A 27,174-nucleotide genomic window follows, 5' to 3' on the forward strand; every position below is an offset into this window, starting at 1 on the left:
TTAGGCTCTGAAGTATCTCCTAGGCTTCTTCATCCTCTCATGATCTCATTTAAACCTCTGGAGTCCTGAAGTTGGCTGTCATTTGTTTTGCAAAGATTAGTGAGAGTCTAATTAGATCACTATTTGTCTTGCAACAAGCTGACTGGTTACTTTGCTTCATTGGATGAACAAGCCTTTCTACCTGGAATGATCTGTCTGTGGTAAACGTCACCTTCTCGTAGCCTGGGGTCTGCACTCTGGGCTTTCTAGTCTGCTCCGTTACCGTCTGGTACTCTTCTGGAGACATATCGGAGCTGCGTAAAGCACCGTCCTGTGCTCGACAGCAGACGTCTCCTTTTACACACTAACCCGACCCTCCTCCACGGCTATGACTGGCTACTTCCACCGACTTAACTCTCCCAAATGCCCTTAGCAAATGCTACTGGAATTGTGAATCAGAACTTAAGAAAAAAAAAATCTATAAATTGATTCGCAAATATTTTATATGCTTGCAACATTCAATCCCATTTAGGAAAGTGACATGAATTTCTCATATCCAAATAATCCTTATGTTTATGTAAATTTTTACACAACTCAATCAAGTTCCACTGTTTTCTTGATGAAGTTCCACACATGGACTTACACTCATCTGTACTTTGTATTTTTATGCTAGGACTGAGTCAGTCCAATTATCAACACCCCAGAAAGTTAACTGTTGTTCTTCTGCCTGCGTCCTCCTGAATCCTGGGATGTTTTAAGTGGAAAAAAAAAGGAAAAGGGACTCTTGAGGACTTATAAGCACTGTCTGTTTTATATTCATGGTGAGGAGACTCTGACCCTCACAGGAAGGCTCTAAAGGTTAAAAATCATGCAGCCAAAACGAGGTAGTAAAACAGAACTAACGTTCAAATCAGCGCTCAGGGTGATGATTCACTGCACTGGCTCATCCTTGGGAAATCACCTACTAAGTGGAATTTAGCAGTGAAGGTGTTATTTTTGGTGTATGATTTATAGCTCCCCACCCACGCCCTGGGGATTAAGACTAGCTTTTAAAAACACATGGAATTGGTAACCTCGGCAGACCAGCTTTGCCAGGTAGAAGTATGGTCTCTAGATGGGGACAGGATTGTGTCCATGCTGAGATGTCAGGATGACAGAAGCGCTGAATCATATGTAACGGAAAGCCGTGTAAGTCAAGAGACAGACCGGGGCTCCTAACAGTGGCTCTGTGACTGATTAATGAAGCACAGAGGGCAAGCGGGCACTTAACCTCTGCTCATCTGTAAAAACCCGGTGTCTCCGCTTCTGGCCATGCTGTGGCGCAGACCAGAGCACTATAAAATTCATAAGCCATGTGAACAAAGCAGTCAGCACCGTGGAAGGGCAGAAAAACCTGCCTCGTGGAAGCAACAGAGCCAAGCAAATGTAATAAATGCTCACTCACTCCAAAAGCTCTCATTTTCTGTTAATCTCACACCACCCTCTCCCTTCCCCCCAACTTCCCTGGTTTCATCATGACTAATTTTGCAAGGAAGATTTAATACTGGTGTTTCCTTCCTCTTCCTGGACCGAATCTCTCTAGGTTTAATTTACCCATGGCGGTCTGCTGTGCTGTTTACAAAGCTCACCAGAGAACGTTAAAGCTGCTACGGTCTGGAAAACGACACGCACAGGAACAGGCATGTTCCCTGTTCTCTGCCTAAAGAAATAGGGTTTAGCAGCTGCGACTTCCCCTGCCCCCAACTCCACGTGAACACGATCTCCTTATATTGATGGACACACTGAGGCCCCCAAGAGATTACATAACTAACTGAAAGTCCGACATTATGATCACTTTCTAAATCTCTTCAGAAGACATTTACCTAGTGCTGAATTTTGTTTTGGATGCTGACAATGTAACTATACATGAAACACAGTCACTTCTGAATATATTAATAGAATTTTGTCAGTGGCTGTGAAGATTTTTTTATTCATGTTTGTTTATCGGTGGTAGAATTTCTGTGACTTTCTTTCTCAATTCGCAGCGCTGACACTGAGCCCAGATAATCTGGCTTAGAGAAACGGGATGAAAACCATGAATTATGTGCTACGGGCGGGAGGTGAGATGGCTCAGCAGTCAGCATGCTCACTGCATAAGCACTGAGAATAGGAGTCAAGATCTTCAGAACCTACTTAAACATAGGGTGGGTGTGGCAGCCCATGGTTCCAGGCTTGGAGGGTGGAGACAGAGAAGCCACAGAGCTAGTGAGGTCACGAACATTAGAAAAGAATCTACTACCTCCACTTGGCTAGACCAGAACAATTTCTTATTATAGTCTGACTCTTATCCTTATACCCACAGGTAAATGTAACTGCCATCCCTCAAAGAAGTCCCTCTTCACAGCAACTGGAGACCATCACAGAAAACTACAACTGGACACAAGGCAGAGACCAATGGATCATGGGGGACCCAGCGCCAGGACATACACCTACACCACAGCTTCCGGAGTCTGTGGCTCAGGAACACGGAGGAAGAAGGATGGACATATTTTAAGAGTCCGAATACCAACAAGCCTGCACTCAAACAGCTTCTCTTGAGAATGGATGCATAAAGGAGACGAGAAAAATAGAAGTTATCAGTAGCCATTATTCATATGGAAGGGGGAAAGTTTCACAGGATCCTACCCACCAAACAAAAAAAAACCACTGGTAACCAATGGTTGCTGGGAGAAGGAGAATTAGCCTCTCCCAGGGAAGAGCCCATGTCAGCTGTCCAATGCAGAGTGGTCAGCCTTGGAGCCATATACACACAAACAAGAAAAGCGGACTCAGTAGGGTGTATTTATAATACATGTACACATACAAACAAGCATGTATAGGCACACATGTGTGTTATATGTGAATACAATAGTAGCTGGAGAGCAGGGGTATATGGGAGGGACTGGAGGAAAAAAGGGACTGGAGGGAAATTCTATTTCCATTAAAAATACGGTTTTTTTTTGTTTTTCTTTTTTTAAAGTGTTGTTACCTAAAAGACATAGAGGACACCACCACCAAGTGTCAGTTTCCAAGAATTTATTGCAGGAAAGGGTTGTTTTTCTTGTATTATATCAACTAATTCTCGAACACATCCTGCTGGGTAAACATGATTCCTAATTTAGTGACAGAAATTGACACTTTAAGTTAAAAAAAAATCAAATATCAGACTGTAAAGCCATACATAATAAACAGCCACTGTAATATCCAGTGGTATATATACAGGTTGTATATTTTGAGAAAATACATAAAAATTAAGACTCCAGATAAGTTTCTTTTCTTTTTCTTTCTTTTTTGAGATAGGGTCTCACATATCCCAGGCTGGCCTCAAGCTTGCTGGTAGCTGGAAGTGACCACGAATGCCTGATTTGCCTCTACCTAAGTTCTAGGGTTACAGTGTGCAACTATGATGTCCATCTCACCTGAAGAGGAATTTAAAGAGTTAGAAGTCTGTATTGTGTCCCTTCATCTCAGCTTATTAATTAGACCCCCTAAAAAGCGTTTGACAGGTTACAGATAACGTTTTTCATCATATGTCAACAGACACTGTATACTCTGCACCTTAATGGGCACTGTGGATTATATTGCTTTTATGTGTTGAAAGTTTCAAAAGATATCTTACATGTCTGCTTGTGGTGAGTGCCATCAGACACTCTTCTTTATTAATTTGCCAGCATGTAGCAAAAGCAAGCTAACTTCCAGGCATCCTTGATCACAGGGCATCGATATTATTTTTCATGTAAATGATGTATTGTGAAAGGTGACCCTGGCACCAGAGGGCAGCAAGATGTCTCTCATAGAGGAAGCTGCAGGCTGACACTGAGCGCTGTTGTAAATGACAGCTCACCACTGACCGCCCGGTCCCACAGCTGAGCATTTTCCAGTCTCCTTCTTACAGACCCCTTATTTGAGGCCAACCTTCTGGTTACCTTTGCCTACTCTTGTGGGAATTCTGCCAGCATCCAGATAGAAGGATGCTTCACCTCACCGGGCCTGCTCTGACCACCAGCAGGACAACACCCAGGCTGGTCAAGAACCTCGTTCTGCTCTGCCTATGACTGGCTACAATCTGCAAGCGCCATGGTAACCTTGAATGTCAAGTCTCTTTAGTCAACTCAAGGGTTCTGTGACTGCCCCAAAGTAACCTCACTGACACGCTAAATTGTAACAGACGAGTCCACAGATTAAATGTGTTTTCCTTACTAGTACTTGAAATGTCTTTTGCTGTTGAGTTAGCCAGCCATTGGTGCTGACGGTACGAGTAAATGATGCACTTCGTTTTCTAGGTAGATCCACAGTACTTCACTGAAGTCAGGATGCCACTAACTGACGGCAATTCAAGTCCCGATTCTAGAAATAATGAGGATGCAGGGAAATTGTGAACGTCTTAGAAACACTGAGAGGCAGCAGAAGGGCTAGTGAAAACACCACTTTCCTGTTGTGGGTGGATGGAATACTTCGGAGTACTGTTCCTCAGGGTTACTCTGCACCTGACAGACCCAGCCAACTTCTCGGTACTCCGAGTACAGATCACTGAGAGGATTGCCTCCTCACGTTCCTGAGACTCTTCATTCTTTTGGCACACCCTAATGGAGAGATGCCAGTCTGAAACTCTCTAAAGAAAAGCACAACCATTACAACAGGCATTTCTTCACGACTGCTAAAAGGCAGCAGTATTATTGAGTGCTTTTTCTGGAGAATTCAGCATGAACGTATACCTGACTTCCAGGTAACTTGACCACCAGACCCCCAGATAATTCCATGTTTTAGTGGTCTTAGGGGTAATGTTAGGAATCGACAAGAGTCTCAAAGGCCAGTCACTGATTGGCCCCAAGAGCAACTTTCTTGCTCAGAGTACAGTGGACAGGATGGTGCTCACAAGCTTCCTTTTCTTACTGGAAAATTGGAGTCACTGCCCACAGCACCCCACCACGTCAGCCCTATGCTTCAGGAGCACATCTAACTGTCTAGACTTAGGCCGGTTGTTCAGTTTTCTTTGTCTTCCCCTTTTCTGTAATTTTTTTTGGGGTTGTTGTTGCTTTGCTCTTATGGGTAGTGACAGTTACTGGGTTCTTTCTTTTATCAACGGTTTCCTTTACCGCAGACTATCCCTCCTGCTGGAAGCCTCTGGCAAGATGGGAAGCTGGAAAGAAAACCACAAGCGAGCAGCCTGGCACTTACTTCAACAGTCATTTCCAACCACAGATTAATACTGTTGCTGGATTTGACTAACGGCTCATAATCAGCCCAACTGTCATCACTTGAGAACGTTCAAGCCAGCTCAGGACGGGCAACGTAAGCAAATCCAAAGCATGGTATAGCTTTACCCTCTCCTCCCTCAGAAGGTGCCTCTCCCAACAGCCTGCTGCTTGTTCTCCTTAATTAACACGTAAAACAAATGGATCAGGAAATCATGTACCCCTTTCTACACCTGGCTGGAGGCTTAATGCAGCTGGGTCAGGGTTGCCATGGGCACCACTGGCATGAAAAGGGCACACAGCTCCATTGTCCAAGAAATGTGTCTATCCTGGACCAAGCCCTGCCTACCTTGTCAGCGCTGATACAAGGTTAAGAGTCCAAAGGGAAGAAGGTGCTCTTGGAGGCTTGGGGCTTAATGGAGGTGCTAATTCTTGCCTACAGCAAACAGAACCATGTTTTCCATTTCGCCACCTAGTGCAACATTATAGACTAAAGACTAAAGGCCCAGGGTAGTTGACTAAAATAGATACAAAGATGATACAGGCTGGCTCACCCCAATTCAGGTTCTACCTTACCAGAGCTTTTTACAAAAGTGGAATCTAACTCCCTGCTCCACCCAGACAGGAGAGTGGCTTTGGGAAACTGTTAACTCCATCTCTGGGTCCTGCCAGAATCTGACCATTACACAGAAGAACTTAACCCCACCCCACCCGCACCCCATGTGCCTTTCCCTTTCCCTTCCCTTCCCCTGCCTGATGTGAGGGCTTTTCAGATTTCCCAGGCTCATCTGGACTCGGGCATTCTCTCACTCCAACCTTTCCCCACCACTGCTGAGAGAGAATGCGGGAACTCACTACCATGGCCCCTGTTATTATTTTTCTGATTGATTACTACTGAGTTGATGTGTGTGAAATACAAGTATATGCCTTGAAAATGTGATGCCATCCATTCACTATGTCCTTGAAGAAGGAATAAAGTGAAAATGTTCCCAGAGGGCAGTAGGCTTCAGATATGGAAAGGCTTATCCCTTTGAGGCCAGGGAGATGGCTATGTTTCTAAAGTGCCTGCTGCCCAAGCAAAAGGACCCAAGTTCAGGCCCCAGTGCCTCTGCAAAAAAGGCCCAACAGCTCTGTGTTGAGCACCTGAAATTCTGGCACTGGGAAAGGTGTGGGCAGGAAGATCCCCAGAGCTCACTGGCCAGCGAGTCTTTTGCAATCAGTGACTTCCAGGTCTACTGATGGTCCTTGCCTCTGACCTCCATGCATACTCACATGCAAAAAGTCTTAAGATCACACATTTACTCACTAACTCCAGGAATTAGTCCCGAGGGAATCTCAAGAAGGCAGAAAACCCTGATTATCAGACCGTGCATCTTGGCCTCCTTAAAGAGTTCTTGCAAATGTCATTTTGACAAATGTCTTACCTGCACGCATAACAAATAGTCAGGAATGTTTAGGTACCAATCAGATCATGATTTGTTTTTGTGAAAGAGAAACAGATTGCAGGTATTTCATGAATTAAAGGCGTGCACAAGAAACAGGTGAAAAATACCCATTACACTACAACCAAGGAGCATCTCTTGGTCGATGATACATGCTTATCTTTCTCTTTTTTCTTACTATAAAAGAACTCTCATAAGAGTCCTGCTTTGAGACTAGGTATGCCTCTTGATCTGCAGTACATTTCACTGATTAAATTCAGCATCGACTTATAGTAATAATAATCAAATGTCTAACACCGTCATTTCTTCTACCTTAATATACGGAGACTTCCCTTAGCTTCCATTCCTTTACATCAGTCTAAACTTGATCGTATTTGGTGGCTTATAATCATTCAATATAATTACGTACTTTGATATCCAAAATACCTCAGAGTAGTGTACTCACTCCTTCAAGCTAACATCTGTGACACTTGCAAAAATTTACCTTTACTTTCTGGTACAAATAAGAACACTCTAGGCTTATGTTGTATTCTTCATCTGTATTTTAAAATGCTCTATAATAACCATGCTGTCACTGTCAAATAAGAGTATGCAATGCAAGTAATTAAATTCAACCTCGGGTTGGAGAGATGGCTCAGTCCTTAAGAGTGTGTGATGCTCACAGTACCCATGGTAGGAAGCTCATAGAAGCCTGTAACTCCGGCTCTGAGGAGACCAGATGCCTCTGTCCTCTGTAGGGGCATACAGTCTTACACACATAATCAAAAATAAACCTGACATAAAATAATGCATATAATATACACATTATGAGGCTACTTTTAAAAGTTGTTACTGAGGCTAGATATTATGCATCCCCACGCTGCCCTCAAGAAAGCTATGTAGCTGAGGATGGCAGTGAACTTGTGATTCTACTGTTCGTTCTTCCGCCCTCCGAGTGCTAAGATGACAGGCATGTGTCATCACACTCAACTTATAAGGTTATTATTAGTTTTTAAATGCAGCTTTCCGGCTCAACATGCCTCAGAAATATTAGAATAGAAGGGGTCTATACATGGAGTTCCATTTGACACAGCCATGGTTGTCTCCTAAATCAGTTTGGAAGGCAGTGTCTAGTGATGGTACACAGACAACCATTGCTCTTTTTCTAACTGAAACAAGCCTGCCAGAGACACAGCTGTAGGCATGAAACAGTCCAAGCACATTCTGTGCTCGTTGGTCTCATGGACAAACATCTGCTTGCTCCCCCGTCAGGCAGAGAATGACAGCGAGATAGTCATTTCCGTCATTCTCGGGGTTTCTTCTTGCTGACTGTTCGGAGTTCCCCTACTAGCTAGTGTGAGGCATTTCTTCCTGTGGCTCAGAACAAGAGTCTACAATAGTCCTGGGGATTACACTCTCCATTCTGTGAAGTGCTATGGTAATAGGGTTACAAAGGCAGAAGCCCCCAACACCTTGCCCCCACTCAGTGGGCCTCTGCCCCAAACAGTCCCTCCTGGTTTCTGAGTCTTACTAGATGGGCTTTCTGGAGCTCATCTGTGTACTCAGTGTCTTGCCAGATTCTAGGCTTGGCTCTGGCCTTTGCAGAAGCTGTGGTGGGGCAGAAGAGGCAGGAACAGAAAGAGCCCCAGAGTGACTAGGCATGACTTCATTATTGAGTCACCCAGCCACACTATTTAGTGTGCTGTGGCCCAAGTTTAAGTCTGATACCTAGGACTGGGATACTGCCTAGAACCTCAGCACTGCGGGGCCAAAGACTTTTTGACATTGAATTCTTCTCATGCCTGATGTTACCACTGATAATGCTATCCTGCTGTAAACAATGCTGTAAAAACACAGACAACATAATCATCCATACTGAGTAAAAAGCCAAGCACTGTATGCGTACTGCTTTATTTAACCCCTAAACACCACTGTGTGGGATCTGTGCTTGGGTATTCTCACTTAATACCTGAAACTGAGTCTGAGGGATGACTGGTAACAAGTCTCCCAGGTAGGAAATGATAAGAGACTGAAATGGAGGCTGCAAAGCCACCTCACACCACCACCCCACTGTCCTGTGTCCTCCAGATATTAATGCCGGGTGACTGTTGGTGGACATGGGTCAGTTACTTTCCTCATGACAACGAGCAACCTGGAAGGAGACTGTCTTGGCTCCTGGTTTCAGGGAAGGCAGTTCACCACAGCGAAGAAGGCGGACAGGAACGGCTGGCTGTGTCTGTTCTCATATCCCAGTCGATCAGCAGAGTGCTCGGCAGGAAGCAAGCCACCCAGTCTCAGTGAGTGACTTCTATTAGCCAGGCCAGTCCCATGACCTCTCAGAACAGGTGGATCAGGTGAGAACCAAATGTTCAAACACACGGGACGGTTCACATTGAAATCATAATGGAGACTCAGGCCGAACAGAAAGTCCTTGCCTTTCTCAAGGAGAAACCAACGAGTCAAACACCATCAGCAAGCACGGTTTAAAGGCCAGGTAGCTCTCACTCGCTGGTTATAATGGGAAATGAGGAGCCAGTGTCTCCAGGCCCACTGAGAAGTGGATCGTGCTGGCAATGCAGTGCACAGCAGTTATTTTATTTGACCATTCAGCACGCTGCAGGCCAGGATGTGTTCACTCTTCATGGTGCTGACTTAAGGGAACACAGAATGGTAAGACGGATAAGAAGCCTGCCCTGCCAGGCTTACTGGGTAAAAGAAAGTCAGATATTGGGCTAGAGAGATGGCTCAGTGGTTAAGAGCACTGATTGCTCTTCCAGAAGATCTGAGTTCAATTCCCAGAAACCATATGGTGGTTCAGAACCATCTGTAATGGGATCTGAGGCCCTCTTCTGGTGTGTCTGAAGAGAGCAACAGAGTACTCAAATAAAATAAATCTTTAAAAGAAAAAAGAAAGTCAGTTATTAAAGAAGGTGTCTTCCCTTTTTGTCCTACGAGTACAGTTTGGGCTCCATGTACTTGATAATGGGTGCTTCCCTTTACTTTGTATAAAACATCATAAATGTAAGTGAGGATTTTACTCCTAAGGTTTGGACTTTCCTGTTCATTGCTTTTAAATACAGGGGGAGGAAAATGACCAATTCAGAGTGAGGGATAAGAAGGAAGGCATTGTGCTCGCTGCAGAGTTCATCCAAGTGGGATACTGGCTTCTTCCCTGTGGAATCGTCATATCAGCTTTAGGAAAGACGATGAAAGATAAGCCGGGCCCAGAGGGTCCTAGAGAAACTAAGGCCAAACGTGGCACTCACACAGGATACTGAGTAAAACCAAGACAAACACAAAACCAAACAAATGGGAGTGGGTCCAGTTCTTCCTATCAGTGACCTGGGAGTAACGGCTGGATGTGGTACGCATCCTAAAATCAAAAGAAAGTTTCATTCAGCACCGGCCAGTCCAGACCTTCAGATTCTTTCTAAATGGTAGCTTTACAACCTCACAAACAGAAGAGAGGAACAGAGCCGAGGACCGGCGTCCTCTGCTGCTACAATCTGGTTGTGTTTGTGTTTGAAGACAGACACTCCCGAGCTGTGTGAGTTTGGGACCAGTGGCCATTTACAGCTTAGGACAGAAGACCACTAATTCATAGAATATTTAAATTATGATTTTTTTAAAGACTGAATTTTGAAAGACTGCAGTAGAATGGTTGTGGGTCCTCTTTATGGAAACACTTGACACCTCTACTCCTCAGTTTCCAGAAATTGACATTTTTTCCCATCATAGTATTTCCTCTAACTCCTAAATAATTAACCTTTAATAACTAACCCAGTCTTCTAGGAACGGACCTTGTGAAATCTGGTCTTGATTCATGAACAAAATGCAGGACACATTAAAAGTAATGTGTGCAACCTGGAAAGGCCAGGATTCTTTTTGCAAGCTGGGCCACCCTGGAGAGAGCAGGGAACTTGGACACACCATCAGAGCATCATTTCTTTGTTTCCCAGTCTCTAGCCTTAGAAGTGTTTCCTAGCACAGGGATGACACTGATCAACCTGGCTCCCCACAGAACAGCCTGCGGAACACCACTCCAACCAGCCAAAGCGGTCCCCACCCCAGGCTGTCAGTGTTGGCCCTAAGATTGTAAGGCCATAGGTCAGATGCAGGGGACGGGGGGGGGGGGGGGGGGGGGGGGGCACTGGCATGCTGCTATGCCCAGAGGGCAGCAGCAAGCCAGATCTCTCTATGTGTAACAGCCTGACCACCTGTCTGCAAGTGATGACAAATCTTATTTCACAAGCCCTGGCATGGAAACTAACAGTTCACTCCTAATGCCCAAACACTCAAATAGAAAAAGGCAAAGTATCAAGCTCAACTGTGCATCTAAAACAGGTCTCTCATGGAAGGAGCCTTCTGAGGCCCTTGGTTTAGATCTTGCAGTTTTCACACCCTCAGCCATTTAAGGTGCAGCATTTACTATTCCTAGGCTCTGAAGTGAATTCTCTGAACAGAGTAACGCAATGCCAGAGAACCAGAATCAAGGGGCTTTGCCCTTTTCTGCTTTTTCAAGGCAGTCAAATCGTCACTGTCCAGCATACCCACCCAGGAATAAAAAGACGAGGCTTATCTTGTTTTCAAGCTATTAAGTTACCAGTGTTTCAATGGCAAAAGGAAGATAAGTGAGTGCTTGCAAAATATGGGCTGCCCTGAGTTTCACCCAGCATGCAGCTTCTATCCCGCTGAGTGCACATGATATGAAGACTTCAAATTCTGCATTAGAAATCAGAGTTCCTTCCAGAAGTGTGCGCCCACGGTTCGGGGAGGGACCCCAATAGCCTGCCGGTGAAGCCACCATCACAAACAGGATTTCCTAAAGAGGTCTTAGGGCACGGGAGCTCCTCTCTGTCTGTGTTGGCTCTGCCATCTGGGCAGTCCCGATGCTCCTCCCCTAAAGCCAAGAGGCCAAAGGGGAGGGGGTCCTGGGGAACTCTCTTTCCTATTGTTCCTCCCGCCTCTCACTTCCCTTTCATCTCTGTATGAGCTGGGATTTATGAGGACACTGGATGACCTTCCAAGCCTTCTCTGTGGCTTATTTACTCCATGGAGACTCCTTACCAGGCCTCCGGCTCTGGCTTCCCTCACTCCATCTGTATCTGCCTGGAAGTGCAGCTTCCTTTCTGCATGCTGTTTATAATGGGAAGGACTCACACAGGGCCATGATAACCCTTACAGGCTGACTGTGAGCGCACACATGAGCCACCGTTTCCCACAGGACACGGGCAGCCACGACACTATTCCTGTGGCATTTGACATGAAGTCCTTGCTAGTTAGTCAACTAAACATCTCCAAAGTCTACCCAAGGACTAACTCCATGAAGTCATTATTGTCCTAGTGCAGTCTGGGAAACACTTAATATCTCCTATTTAAAAAACCTCAACCATGTAGCTCAGCACGCACAGTCGCATGGTCTAACCTGCCCACTTTTGCTGATCTAACTTGCTCATTTTGCTGTACTTGCTCATGTGTCCTTACTCCTTAGCCATTCACCTATTGACTTACTTCCTTAGGGCCTAGAATAAGCATCTCGTCAGATTTCCAAGGAACTGGAAACCATACTCACTGAGCGACAACAGCAGTCCTGGCCACAGTTTCATTTCCTTAGGAAAGCTGGCTGCATGTATGAGTGTGAACATCAGAAGAATAACGAACACTGAATTAATGCTTACATTCTTTAGATTAATTTAGAAAACTTTTGCATCATTTACTAAATGCTTTCTCTGAATGCAAACTTAAAGCGATTAAACTGCTTTTGATATGTTCTTGGATTCAGTTTACAAGCATTTTATTGAAAATTTTGTGTCTATGTTTATCAGAAATATTGGTGCATAATTTCTTTCTTTTTCCTTTTTGGTCTGGTTTTGGTATTAGGGCAATACTGGCTTTTTAAAAATAGTTTGGAAATGTTCCTTCCTTTTTTAGCTTGTGAAATAATTTGAGGAAGAACTGTATTGGCTCTTTGAATTCTGTGCTGGTCCCATCTGGCTCTCTGGGCATTGTTTTAGTTGGGAAGACTTTTAATGATTGCTTCTATCTCATTGAATGCAACCAGTCTATCTAACTTATCTACTTCATGTTGATTTAATTTTGGTAGGCCATATATATCTAGAAATTGACCCATTTCTTTTAGGTTTTCTAGGTTCAGCGGAATACAAAGTTTGGGAGACAGAGTTTCTCTGTGTAGCCTTGGCTGTCTTCAAACTCAGAGACCGACCTGCGTCTGCCTCCGGAGTGCTGGGATTAAAATTACGCATCACCATTACCTGGGGTAGAACTGCCTGGCTAGAATATAGGTTTTTGAAGTATGTTTTCATGATTCTCTGAGTTTCCTAAGTGTCTGTTGTGTTGACGTAACGCCAATACTATGTACTGAGTTTCACTAATTTGAAGTGAAAAGTATGGGGGAGGGGTGAGTGAGGGAGAGAGAGAAAGGGTTGACTGGTGTCTGGATGCCCTGGCTTCTTTAAAGAAATTTTATGAGGTGATTCCAGAAGAAATATCACCATAAGGAAGAAATTCTCCAAAAAGTTGAGCTTGATGTATTTGGATTCTGAACTCCTGAATTCTAAGTATCAGTCTTTGAGGGTCCGAGTCCCGCCCACTTCAGGGCATGGCCTCCCCAGAACTATAAGTTGGCTATTCACTTTGTCCCAGCCACCCGGGGACGACAACCTGGCTATCTATTTTGTCTTTGTAGCGTGTTCTCACACTTCATTTCCCATCCTTTCTATTCTGTCTTTAGCTTTTCTCTTGGATCTACTCTCCTCTCTATTCTAAAAGGTCTTTGGCGAGAATGTTGCCTTTTTAAAGTCACTGGTGGGCTAAAATGAGGCATGACTTTAGTCATATTTAATTAGAGCTTTGACTCTGATGGTACGCGCTTGCCTGAGGGGGGATTTCTGAAGTCCAATTACAGGGTTATTCTCATAATAAGGACTAATAAGTCATAATGAAATTATTTGCTTTTAAGCCTCATCCAGATGTTGTTTTAAAAAAAAATCCTCACCCAACCACATTCCTCCAGGGTCATTAGTGTGACCAGCACAAACAGGTGAGGTCTGCTGCAGTGCTAGCTCCCCTGAGAGCTTTGGTAGAGAGGTGAGCACTGGGTCAGACACAGTCTCATCTTGTATCCTTCACACAACGTCATTGTATCTCCCAAGTTCTAGCCCCGATATCCCCTCAGTTGACTCAAATATGTTCAACTAGCACTTGGCAGTTTCTAAGTTGTTTTATTTACTCTGTGTGGGTTGGGGAGGGTACACACGTGGAGGTCTGAGGACTGCTTTTGTCAGTCAGCTTTCTGCTTCCACCAAGTAGGCCCCCGGGATTGAACTCAGGTCAACAGGCTTAGAAACAATTGCTTTTACTGGCTGAGTCATCTCACCAGCCCTCCAGCTGAGACTTAACCAATGTACACACAATTATGGACTCCTTGAGTATGTGACACTTCCGGCTAGAGTTCAAAATTCTCCAGCCACAGAATTCTTCTCTTCCTTTCACAAAAGACATAGTTTTTCCTACTCTCAACTGGTTGCTTGTTAAACAGAAGAGAACTAAAGAGAAGCAAAAGACAGGCTAGCTTGGTGTTTTTGACTCTTTTCTTGTAAAACTCTGAAATGAATTCACTTGATGCCTGTCAGCATTTTTTCTTGTTCCATGTAATTAAAACCTTTTCGCTGGACGTGCTGTGTGGGTTTGTGGAGTGGATTCCATGGACTGTGGAATTCATATTGATTTCCCTACTTTACCGTGTAAAAGGAGTTGTGTGTTCCTTGAACTTCAACGTGCTGTCTTAGTCAGTGTTTCAAGCATAGATGGAAGTCCTGAGAATGAAACTCAGGATTCCAGTTTAGACAGAAGAACTGCTTCTCTATCCAGGCATCCTGGTGGGCAGATGTGTGAGTCTGGAAGGACCACACCCACTGTGCTGTGAGCAAGGACAGCTTTGAAGACACCAAGACACAGACATAACTTAGCCCCAAAGCTGGCCCAGATCTGGAATCATGAGTTCTGAAAGTCTAACTTCTTGTGGATCCAAATCAAGCATTCCACACTCATAGGCATGAGCAAGTAGTGTCACTTCCCAGGCTTTTTGGATTATTACCTCACGACCAACACCCTGCCCCCCTTCTCTCCCTCCCTCCCTCCCTCCCTCTCTCGCCCCCCCTCCCTCTCTCTCTCTCTCTCTCTCTCTCTCTCTCTCTCTCTCTCTCTCTCTCTCTCTCTCTCGGTTTTTCCTGTTATCCCATTTCCGTCTGTGATCCCACTCCCCATCACTGGTTCTGCGTCTCAGTCTGAACAGGCTTTCCACTGCATGTGGCTCCACTACCTTTCCACAGCTTGCCTGGCTCTCTTTCCGGCTCCGTCTGCACAGGTCTAGAAAGTGCGAGCCAGATGGTTCCGTCTCACAGGGTGCCTTCAAGCAACTGCTGTGCTACTTGACCATCTTTTAGCAATTTTCTTTTTTTTCCCAATCCATTGTCATCTTCTGAATTTTATTTCTTTTGAATGTCTGGATAGCTTACTTTGTTGTGCTCAGCATTCTTCTCAAACGTTGTACTTTTTTTTTCTTTTAGTTTTCTCCTTCTTATTCTAAAAGAAGCAATTCATCCATGAACGACATGTGTAGTCAGTACACATCTCATACTCTGAACTCATACTGACTGCTCTCTGAGCAGCTATTCTATTTTACAAATCTCACACGTTTGAGATAATGTTGCTCTCACACCTATCTTTACCTGCAGATACTCCATCACTTCCTCAGGAAGCCCGGCCTTTTTTTTTTTTTTTCAGGTGGTAGAGGTAAGTTCACGGTGCCACGGAGCTCCCAAAAGGAACAGGAACTCACGCACATAACAAACTCCCATGGCCATCTGTTCTCCCCTCTGTGTGTATGCTGTACTCATTCACAGTTAAAACAGTGACTGACTCTTCGTCCTATTCATTATTAAATTCCCATATCTGTATGTTTGAATTTGGAAAGCCAATTGGTACAAGTCACAAAAAACCCTTCAGCATCTTGCACTATGAGAGAAGGTAGGTGTGTAGGATCATGCTGAATGCTCTGTGTTTTGAATGGTTCAAAGGGGGAGATGAGAGAGGAGAGAGGGAGAGAGACAGACCAAGAGAGCTGTGGAAGTGGAAGTTTCTGGCTGTGTCATGTGATGCAGACTCACGTGATGTTTTGCAGAGGCGGGACCCATGTGGCGGAGGCAGGGTAGCACAGGTTGTTTGGAGGGGGTATAAACAGGAGTCAACAAACCATGACGTGACGGGGCACTTGCACAGCCAGTCCTGTAATGCGTCATTGAGAGAAGCACTTCAGAGAACTCCTGGCATTCCTGCTGGTCCTCGTCACTCCACTGACTCATGCTGATTTGACAGATGCCTGGCAGTTTCTGTTGGACTGTCTGATTTTTGTCTGGTGATACTTTAAAACTGGACTATTGGTATCCTGACACTACCGAACTGGACTGCTGGTACCCTGACAATCAGAGATCAAAATTGCTCCAAAGAACTACTTCTAAACAGGCCCACATCCTCTTGTCCTATTTACCATCTCCCCTACCTTGAACGGGAGGTTTGACGGAGGGTGGGAGCGTTTGAGAACTCTTATTAGGTAGGTTTTAAGGAAAATCCAAGCCTACAAAGCTGGTGGGAAAGAAAGAGAAAGCTGGGCAGAAGAGAGGAAGACAGTGATGTGGAAGAGGAGAAAAGGAAACAGCTTTTAGGATTCTCAGTTAAATGGAGTCATTAAATGCCAGCTCCCTAGGTCTAGGGCAAAGCCAGAGTGGAGGCAGAGTCTAAAGAAACCTTAGCCCAAGTACCAGGCACAGAACACAGCAGCTGCTGGAAGGAGCACTCAGACTGTCAGCTCCACCCGTCTCTTCTGTCTGCATCTTTTGCCACACTTTACCACTTGCAACCTTAGCACCACTGTGTGAAGGAAGCTACAGGAACACAGTGAGACGGCACGACCTTAATATTCATCTAAAATAACTCTATTTGTTCCTATTTATTATCTTGTCTAGAAAATTTCATGAGTGTTATAAAACAAATACATCATGCTGGACGTTCCACGCCCAGACTCAACTTAGATCAGAGCTTCAGGGAGCAGCTAATATTACTGGGGCCAGGCCTGGAATGTTTTGCTTTTTATCATTAGAAAGAACCTCACGTCCATGTGGAAAGCAGTTGAGGAAATGTTTGCTATGAACTAAAGGTCAGACTGGCAAAAATGGCTTTCATGCACCCAACATGTCCTCTCTGCAAGGATTTTATAATTAAGTGTGAGTGGCACCTTCCTTCAAAGTAATTATTTTTATCTAACTCAGTGGTTGAAAGACATGACCAAGCAGACTTGAGATCTGAAACTGAGTCCCAGGCTTTTTCTATCTAGAAGTGGCTGATGGAGAACCCTACAGAGTACCTCACAGAACAGATCTACAAAGCAAAACTGCAAGGAAGGAGACATCATCTGGTGACTTCCAAGGATAAGGAGGTAAAGAAGTCCCAGCTTTCCTGGAAGGGAAATGAGAATCCACCACACGATTCTCTAAGCACAGACACTATGAACTCTCCAGAATCGGAAAGAAAATATTCTTATTTTATACTTCAGTACCACTTTGAATTTTTACAACCAGGCTGTTCTTTAAGAGACATTTGAAACTGTTATGTAGATCTCCTATCTCAGCCCTTCCCAGGACAGTTCTTGTTCCCCAAGGTAGTGTAAAGACAAGGATCTCAGACATTGAGGCTCCCAGGTACAATCAACGTTTTCGTTGAGGAGTCATACTGGGGCAGATCTGCTGGTGATGATAGTGGCCAACTTATAGATGTGAACAGATGCCCAAGACATAGTTCTCCAGAGGCAAAGTATGGCGGTGTTAGAGTGAATTGTGGACATTATCCACTCTGACTCACTTTATCTACTCTTTAGAGCTTCAGAAGCCTGACACAGTCAAAAGGAGGAAAGCAAAGGACTTTGAACATCTCAAACTATACACAGGAGGAATCTGAGGCAAGGTAACTCTGTAGAAAAACATTAGGATATAGAGGTCAATGGCTTGTCCTCGAATGAGTCACAAAGCAGGAAGGGCTGGAACACACACTGGGAACCTTGGTCCTACAAAAGAATTCTGTGCCACCCACCCATTTCCTTACTGCAGCCATGGTGGACAACCTGTGTACTCAGGAAAAGAATGGCAGAGCGCAGCATATTTCTCCTGAAGGAGGCAGTTATTTGGTACCACCGCAGAAAGACGAAAGAAGGCCGGTAGGCACTGGGAACAGAAGGGAAAGGGTTTCTAGCTTTTAAAGAAGATCTTAGTGCATGTTACGTGTATGGGTGATTAACTTGCATGTACGTATATGTGAAATGTGTGTGCCTGGCAAAGCCATCTGAAAGCCCACCATCTCAGGCATTTCCTTACCCAAGAGAACACTCCTTTAGAGTCGTTCCCATTTGGCCGCTTTTTAAATGAAGATCAAGAAGAGAGAAGTCAGAAAGCTTAGCTGCGTTAAGTGCCTGGAGCTCTGCACACATGTTCTGACCTAGCCTGAGGTGACAGGTTTTCTCACCTCCTGGTGCCTGGACATCTGGGACAGCCAGTCAAGCACTTCATTTCCTTGATGTCACTAGGAGACCCACCAGCACAGCAAGAGATGGGAAAACTGGCAAGGCACTCAGTAACATTTTAGACATTTTGCTCACTGGCCTTCAAGCCACCAAGGACAGTTATAAACCGTTAGCGTCTGCTACTGGGTATTTAATTCATAGAAATCAATGATGACAAGTCTAGAGAAGCCATCAGACAAGGGGCCATATAATCATGAAGACTTGTTTGTTTCCTGCTCACAGTGACTGTATTTGTTATATTCTTCTTGGTGGCATTTGGCATTTTGTAGCTAAGGATCAGTAGAGCTGGCAACCCAGTATTTCTAAGAATTACTATCTGTTCACCGCAATCTCCATATTCAAAGAATTTGTAGCATATTTCAATCTGTTTCAATGTACACTTTCTTTTTATATCTTTGCTTTAACCTGGAAAACCCCGTAGCTTTCAAACCAGAAACTAACAGTTCTGGCCAGGACCACAAAGCAACTAATAGGTACCTGGAGAGTTGAGATTATTAGTTTTTATTTTGCTGCACAGTTAAATAGCACTCTATCCCGCCTGTCCCCATGTCCCCCAGCCCTCCCATCATTTTAACTACATGGCTACTGACCAAAATTCTGACTGTTTTAGCACAATGCACATCTCAATGTGAAGTTAAGATGGTTTGCTTACAAAGAATCAGAGAAGGGAGATTAAAAAAGAATATAGCTCTAATCCGTTTTATCCACTTTGTAGAATGCTTCTGAGGGTCAGTGCGGGCAATTATTAAACTCAGATAATACTGACAGATGGTATTTAATTCTCTGGTTGTTTGGCAACCATCTGCTCTAAGACTCTCTTTATTGAGTTTGTATTTCCTAGGCATCAATTTTAGAATAGAAAGCATGTAACTCTTGATAAGGTGACGGAAAGCCAATGAGCCTTTCTAACATCCAGGAGACCAGAAATCAAGGTCACTGACTGTGTGATCTGCTTTTTCACCTCTCAAATGTCATTGTTGTTCTTTTGTAATAATACATAAAATACTCGTATGTTTGATGTCAAGAGCAAAACCATGACAGAGTAGAGCAATCAGCGGCTATAGTGTCAGGAAGACTTGTACTCAAGCCTGGCTCTGCTGTGTAACAGTTGGTGTTCCTGAACAAGTTGTTCACCCTCCTTGTGGAAGATGCCAAGTCTCTACCCTCTGAATATGGCACAGTGAGGTAACTCATGAAGGACGCAGCCCCAGGCTTGTCAGAACACAAGTGTTTCACTCCCTTGGCTTCATTGCTTTTCCCCAGGTTATAGAGGATGTCAAGGTTTGTTCATACAAAAATGATTATTCCTCAAAGATTTTTATATAGACAACTAGGATATAACTTCTGGGCTTTCACTGAGAATTCTTTACTCCAAACAGTCTTCTTATACCAACCCACAGAACCCATCCCTCACCAGCCAGTTCTACTTAATGAACTCATCACGCACAAAATGGCTTTCTTCCTCACAGGATTTAAACGGTCATTTCTAGGGAGTGGGCCTCTCACACAGCAACCAGTCTACAGGGCGCTGTATTTCAGGGTTTAGCGGTACTTTAGGCACACTCAGCTGGTGATGTGTGAGGCCGTTTGCTGGATGCATATGGACAGCCTTCTAACGATCTTGGCACTTATACAGATTATAATGTCTATCTGCTAAATAAATAAGTGGCTTACGAAGGCTACGGTTTTATGTATTCTTGTTTCCGGTGAGGCTAAATTAAAAAGTAAGTCCATTGAGGGTAGTGAAAAAAAATCAAAAAGCAAACAATATAAAGCTGCTGTAACAGCAAAAAACGACACAGACAATAAGATGTAGAAATCACTGCGTCTGCGGTGAGAAGGAATAAAAAACAGACAGGTGTCAGTATTCCCCCGAATTATAATTAATCTTCAGTAATGAGAGAGTAGGCCTTCAGGATCCTGGACCTTTCAGTTCTCAACAGGCTCTCCGCGGAATCAGGAGTTCAGCGAGCTCCTGAAAAGGCCTGAAGACTGCGACACTTTTGGTCTAATGAAGAAGAATGCCATGTCCAGGTGTCTGGGTAGTATCACAGGAATATCAATGTGAACTGAGCAGGAACAGTCAAAGACTATACGCACGTTCAAGGTCATAGTCAAACCAGCAGAACCAGGAGGGGACAGGGTATCCTAGAAATGATGTCTCCTTGGTCTAGACTTAGTCTGCTTTAGATTTAGGATCCGGTTTCTGACACTGCTTCGACCCTCAGTCACTTAGACCTTGATCTACTCCTTTATGTAGTACCTTAAGGAGGAAGGGTTTCTATCCCCACTCTCTATGTTATCTTACTCTCCCATCAGGCAAAGCAACAGACCGCCACTATCACCACTGAAGCCCTTCCTTGAGCCTCCACTCTCAGTCCTAAGACTACAGAATGGAGTTTTCCCATTTGAAAATGGGCTTGATGAATTGGCAATATAGTATATCAAATATTTTCCACAGTATTTGAGAGCCCTCAAGCTAGGCTGGGAACCTAACTATCAAGCAGACTGATCACTTAGGTGGAAATGTGTTTAAGCCTCAAAAATGAAACCTGGGGTTCAACCGTTCCATAGATGTGTACCACTCAGACTTAAAAACATTGCCAGTATCTTACTAGTAGACGCTCAATTCTAGTATCTCAAGTTTTATCTTTCTTTTAGCATCTTTCAAAAACTGCTTTAAAAATCATCAATCACAGCTAATCTAATTCGTCCTGTGGAAAAAAAACTGATCTCCCCGCCCTGAAAATACAGACTCCATCTTTATACAGAGGAAAATTCCAAACACATCAATATAATCTGAAGGAGCAGTTCTCTAATCAACTCTTAGTATTACAGGCGTTATTCTGAGTAGTCTGGAACAACTACCCTGCCTCCTACCTTGTTCTCTCTACTTGTGGGTCTTAATCTTGTCTCTGACCATAAGACTTAAACCTAATGTGTTCCATTCTTTATAGATGAAAAAATTACCTGAGGCGCTTAAAACAAAACAAAACAACATCAGAACTCCTGGGTCAACTCAATAATGAATCAGAACCCCGAGGAAGTGCCTGAGATACACATCGTTAAGGACTGCCCATTTCTGACAACACCATCATTCAATCTAGTAGTTCTTACCCTGGTTCATATTAGGATCAAGTGGATGCCTTACCCAAACACAAGGAGACAGACCGAGCTCCAGAATTCAGATCTAGGATGAGTCCTAAGAATTCACATTTCTACAAAGGCCCCAAGTAACTCTGAACCTGCTGTACAGGGACCACACTTTCAAAAACAACTTACTTAATGGCAGGAAGGACGACAGCTTAGCTGGTCAAGTGCTTGTCTTGCAGGCAGAGGCACTGCAGAGCCATCTCTAGCACCAACATAAAAAGTTGGGTATGATGGCATTTATGTGTCGTAGGGCTGGGGATGTACAAACAGGTGGCATCTCTGGGGTCAGCCTAGCTTAAACAGCCAGACCCAGGTTCCAGTGAGACACCGTCTCAAAAAATACAGATGATACTTGAGGTTGACTTCTGGGCTTCACATGCACGCATATATACAAGCCCCCCTCCACTTCCTCAGTTGTTCCAGGTCCTACTTCTGTAGCCTTGTTAGTAGTCTCTGCTGCTCAGCTGATGGCTAATTTTTACGCCCTTCCCTTTTAAAACAGTGCTATATTAGAAGTTACTAAACTTCCTTTCAATTCAGACTCCAGCTAGTTCTTGGGGACCATTCAACCACAGTACCCTGTTACATCAAGGATTAGAAAAGCAAACACAATGCAGAAGCTTTGGTAATGTACTCCACACAGTAGGGCAGCACGAAACAGTCTTTGTCTCTGCCACAATCTCACCCTGCGAGTCACAGTGAGCTTTGCTGAGATATAGAAGCAATTCACAAAATTCACCTCACAGACTTCCTCTGGTTAAAACGACCAGCAAGCCAGAATGGCTAACCACTTCTTTCCTCAGAAAAGAAGCTACGCAGACCTACACTCTGTACATGCTCAATAGGAATACACTTGCCTTCTCACTCACCTCTTCTGAGGGAAACAAAAATAGAAACGAAGCTTGACCAAACTTGATTAATGCTGTTTGCCTATTTTTGTGGCCTAATAATCAAGTGAACTACCACTTTTATAAGTGGGGTGGCCTCCCGGAGCTCTTTGACTCTCCCACTGCCGTATGAAAGCTGCTCAAACATCTCTGACGTGTGGTGGACACTTGGGCACTAAGTGAGAACTCAGGAAGCCTGATCTGATCATTAGATTCCCCCTTCTAAGCAAATCCGCTTTTTCAAGGATGTATTTTACCTTGTGTGCATGCCACAACATGCCCGTGAAGGTCTGAGGACTTACGAGGGTCAGTTTTCTCCATATGCTGCATGGGTCAGGTCCTCAGGCCTGGTACCAAGTACCCACTGAACTGTCTCACCAACCTGCAACCCTCTACAGTGCCAAAGTGTGCTGCATCCCTCCCCCGTCTGGCAGGGCCATGTCAGTACTCTCAGGAATCACTCAGGTTCCCCTTGCCTACTCCTTTTTACCATGATATCCAGCTCCAACAGTTTACACCATCACAATTCCTGTTAAAAACTCCATGGCCCACTGCGGGTGGGGGAGCTCTGAGACCAGGATTTAAAGTGCACAAGTAAAGAAATTAATGGAGAAAAAATAAAAACCAAAACAGCAACAACAATGACCACAACAACAACAACAACAACACCCTCCATAGTCCTGATCCTCCTGTGGATAAAGTCCACCCCGAGGATCTTTCTTCACTAAAATTACTGGAAGATGTTTCAAGTGAACCATTTAGGGCAGTGGGGGAATCACTCTCTAGAGTTCCCGCAAGCCAGAAGCTGTAAGGACCGGGAACACAGATGTAGGGCAGGCGGGTCTGATCACACCCTCAATCGAGACAGAAATGCCACTCGGGCACTTAAAAGACAAGACAATTCAAAGAGAAAACGGGAGTTCTTACTTTCTGCGAAACATTTCTGCAAAGATGCAGCCGACACTCCAGAGGTCCACGGGGGTGGCGTAGCTGGACTGGAGCAGGACTTCTGGGGCTCGGTACCACAGTGTGACAACCTGCAATAGCAAAGGGACCTGTGTGTTACTGAGGAAGCCAGCGGTCAGATTACACACCCATCTGGTGTGATCCGAGGACAAGACCCAGTTCACACAGAACTCCTATACCTCGTGGTAGCAACATGACAGAGGCAAGAAGTGCACAGGACTCCTTCACAGGCCAGGAAATTGCATCATCCCACACCCTGGGCTCCCATTTCAGACTGTCTTAATGGGACCAGGATGGTACATAACACAGGCATCAGAGAGTAAGTAAAAGAAAAATAAAACAAAGCCAAAACTCTTATCAGAAAACTGCCCTCCCCACAACACAATGCTGGCTCAACTCCCAAGTCACTGTTAGAAAGTGGGGTGATTCCAGTGGCTGCTGGAGGGTGACCCTGAAGGGTACAGAACATCCCAGGACGAGTCAAAACTGCTCTTATCAGGATACTATGGGGAATCAAGATAAACTCTTTTTTTCCTGGTGTTCTCAGCCAATAAAACTGAAAAACAAAAACAAAAACAAAACAAACAAAAAACCCCAAACAAGACAGGATGCCTAACTCGAGAACTTGCACTGTGTTTGAGGATGTCACCCTACGGAGGAAAGCAGCAATGAGAAGGGCCCATTTGACCAGACTGACGAAGAACAACTCTTAACGATTTCTTCCAGGTTGATGGGTAAGGAAAAGACCAGGTTAAGGCTTCAGATTCATGTATGTGAGGGGAAGTGAACACCTCCCTGTTCTAGAGAGGAAAGGCAGAAGTCCTACAGACACCCGGAGTCAGGGTGTGCTCTTTATCGTAGACAGTCAGTCAATATCTTCTACATAGTTTACACACACATTTTGCATGAATCAGATCCCTCAATCCTCACTGTTCTGTCTGTGTTGCTCTCTAGAGCTCCTTGAATTTGGCTTCACGTACTTTGATCCGGTGTTGGTTGGTACACTGATAATTGGCGTAGCAGGTCTCCCAAAATGTCTTCCATCAATTTCCTTCTCTCCTTGTACATCCACCCTGTCCTTATCACAGGACGGAGATGACTTAGCTTTCACTGATCGGGAGTTGCTTGACCTGCAGAACGTGGCAGTGACGTCTGAGGCTCTCAAGGCTGGTTCGTAAGCTGCCTTGTAATCTGGGCCCTTTTGAGCACTTGCTCTTGAGATGCTTCCTCTAGGGACCCAGGAGTGACGCTGTGAGGTGTTCACTAAGACACTGACAGCCCCTGCTAAATTCTCAGCTAAAAGCAATGCTAGCCACCAATATGGAACAATGAAGGCCAAGAGTCCACAGACGGCTGAGAAGAGTCCAGTCAACGTACAAGAGTATGAACAAGAAGAAACGGTGGTTGTTTTAACGTTTGGGGACGAGTATACAGCAACCTTGACAGTTCTTGTCTCTTCATCTCATATAATATATTTTGCTTCAAATCCACCTAGGGGGTCCATGTTAGTTAAGAGACACTTGGCGTTTCAGACATGGAGGCACATACCTAATCTTAGCACTTAGGAGGCTGAGGCAGGAGGATCATGAGTTTCAAAACCAGCTTAGACCATATATATAATTGAGACTCTCTCTTAAAACAGTAACAACATCAACAACAACAACTTGGAGGAATTGTGGTAATGTAATAGAAATTTAAAAACCCTGGCAATACGAAATGCTATTTCAGTTGTCACCTGACGCTAATCTGTATCTTTCCGACATCTCCCTGGTGGTGGCTCTATAAACGCTGGATTGTATCCCTGTTTTTCAACTCTGACAGTGAATGGAACCATCCATGGAACTTTCAAAAACAAAACAAAACAAACTAAGCTACCTCACAAAGTTACGGGATCCTGGATTGTTTGTTTTCCCCTTTCTTAATTTTCTTATTTTAACGTTCTCTAGGGAATGCTCAGCAGGATTTGAGTACTCTGGGTTACCTAACTCAACCCTGGCTCCCATCACCACAATTTGTTCACTCTGTTCTCTTAGTTTGGGAAGCTTTTTCTTCCTCTATGTGTAGAAATTCTATTTATCCCACAAGACCCGGTTTCATGGTATCAGCCTCCAGGACTCACTGCTATCTCTAAGAGGTCAAATGATTCCTTCCTGAGGGCCTGGAGCAGGCTATATCCACTATATGTCTGTAAATGCTTATTATCATACTGTGTCCATAACAACTAGGCCTTAATATCAGAGTGGCAGTCCTTGGAAGATAGCTTAGGCAAAACTTACTTCAATTTTACTAGCATTCATAGGAGGAACATGTCTTTATCTCTAACACATTGTAAACACAAGTCAGGTGCAAACTGTCCATCATGTTCTACTTGAGTGGCACACACACACACACACACACACACATACACACACACAAATACATGTGCACGCACATGAACACAGGCATACCCCACGTGTACACTTCGTGAAGGCACACACTCATTTACCTCAGTTCAAAATAAAGCCTAGCATCGTACTAGATGAGATTTTAAACTGACTGCCTTGTTATTTTTAAGATGTTCCTAGGAAGCTGACTTCTGACCTCTCACCCTAATAAACTTCCCAATACTATCTTCATTTTCAGTTCTTTAGCTGCAGTATCTACTATGATCATGAAAAAATGTTTCAGGCTGGAGAGATGGCTCAGTGGTTAAGAGCACTGACTGCTCTGCCAGAGGCCCTGAGTTCAATTCCCGGCAACCACATGGTGGCTCACAACCATCTGTAATGGGATCCAATGCCCTCTGCTAGTGTGTGTCTGAAGACAACTGCATTGTACTCATGTAAATAAAAAATAAATAAATCTTTTTTTAAAAAATGTTTTAACATTAAAAATAAGAACATACGGATAGACTTAGGAATTCCCTTATACTCATTTTAAAATTTATCAATCAAAAGTACATATAGATTTTTCTCTGATGCTTTTAAAATGTCTACTAGCAGTGACTATGTGACTGTTCTTTATCTTCTAATGGTGGGACAGGATATTAGATTTCCTAATACTGCACCAATCCTGCTTCCTTGGGATACAATATTACTAATCATTATATACATTACATATACTTATCAACTATTTGCAAACATTTATAATAAAAAAAGGTAAATCAGGAATTAAAATGTAAAATTTGCACAAGGAAAAAATAGCAGTACTGAAGTTGTAGCACATGAAATAAAGCCTACATAAACAGCATGACAGTGATGTGAAAAGGCTGTATTATAAAGGCAATATTAAGACAAAAATTAATAATATCCAATGATGGGGGGAGGGGTGCGAAACAATTCTGAGCAAAAAGAAATAAACCTGAAGGTGACAAAGACAAAAAAACACCAGCTAAAGTCCAGAGCGAGACTGAGGTATTTAGTGTCCAACCTACTTCCAGGTGGAGCAATTAGCATTTAACATCATACTGATTAACGAACTTGTATCAATCGGTAAGAAAATAATAACTGAAAAGTAAGTAATGTCTAGGAAAAAGCAATCCATAAAAAATCACAAACCTCCAAAGCTGCTCTCTCAGAGGGAGAGCAGAAAGGAATGCCACTCTCTGTAATGGAACTATACGTGGAGGGGCTGATCTGAAGAAATTAGCAAAATGACATCATTCAGCGTTGCCTCTGCTATGTAAAATTGTTTTAAACTGTGAATTGGCACAACTCTTTTAGAGGGCAGTAAGACAGCATTTATAAACTTAATAAAACACATGTTCCTGACCCAGCATTCTCAGAAATAGTTATGCTATTAAACAAATAGTGATTCCTAAGAGTGTTTATGCCACAGTAATGACTAATGGGGAACATTATTTATCTTTCAAACAAGAATGGGACTGTTCTCATTCTTGTACATCCTGCTCACACAGAAAAGATGTC

The 27,174-nt window shown here is 43.9% G+C and overlaps 1 protein-coding gene across 1 annotated transcript in view; it reads right to left on the reverse strand.

The window, feature by feature from the left end:
• Positions 1 to 27,174, reverse strand: part of Cdk6 (cyclin dependent kinase 6) — a 165,658-nt gene that overhangs the window by 20,482 nt on the left and 118,002 nt on the right. The window contains exon 4 of the mRNA XM_028778291.1: positions 23,231 to 23,340. Coding sequence (XP_028634124.1) covers positions 23,231 to 23,340 — 110 coding nt within the window. The remainder of the gene's footprint in view (positions 1 to 23,230; positions 23,341 to 27,174) is intronic.

The sequence above is a fragment of the Grammomys surdaster genome, unplaced genomic scaffold (genome assembly GCF_004785775.1).
Source record: "Grammomys surdaster isolate TR1022 unplaced genomic scaffold, NIH_TR_1.0 333, whole genome shotgun sequence".
Classification (NCBI taxonomy): Eukaryota; Metazoa; Chordata; class Mammalia; order Rodentia; family Muridae; genus Grammomys; species Grammomys surdaster.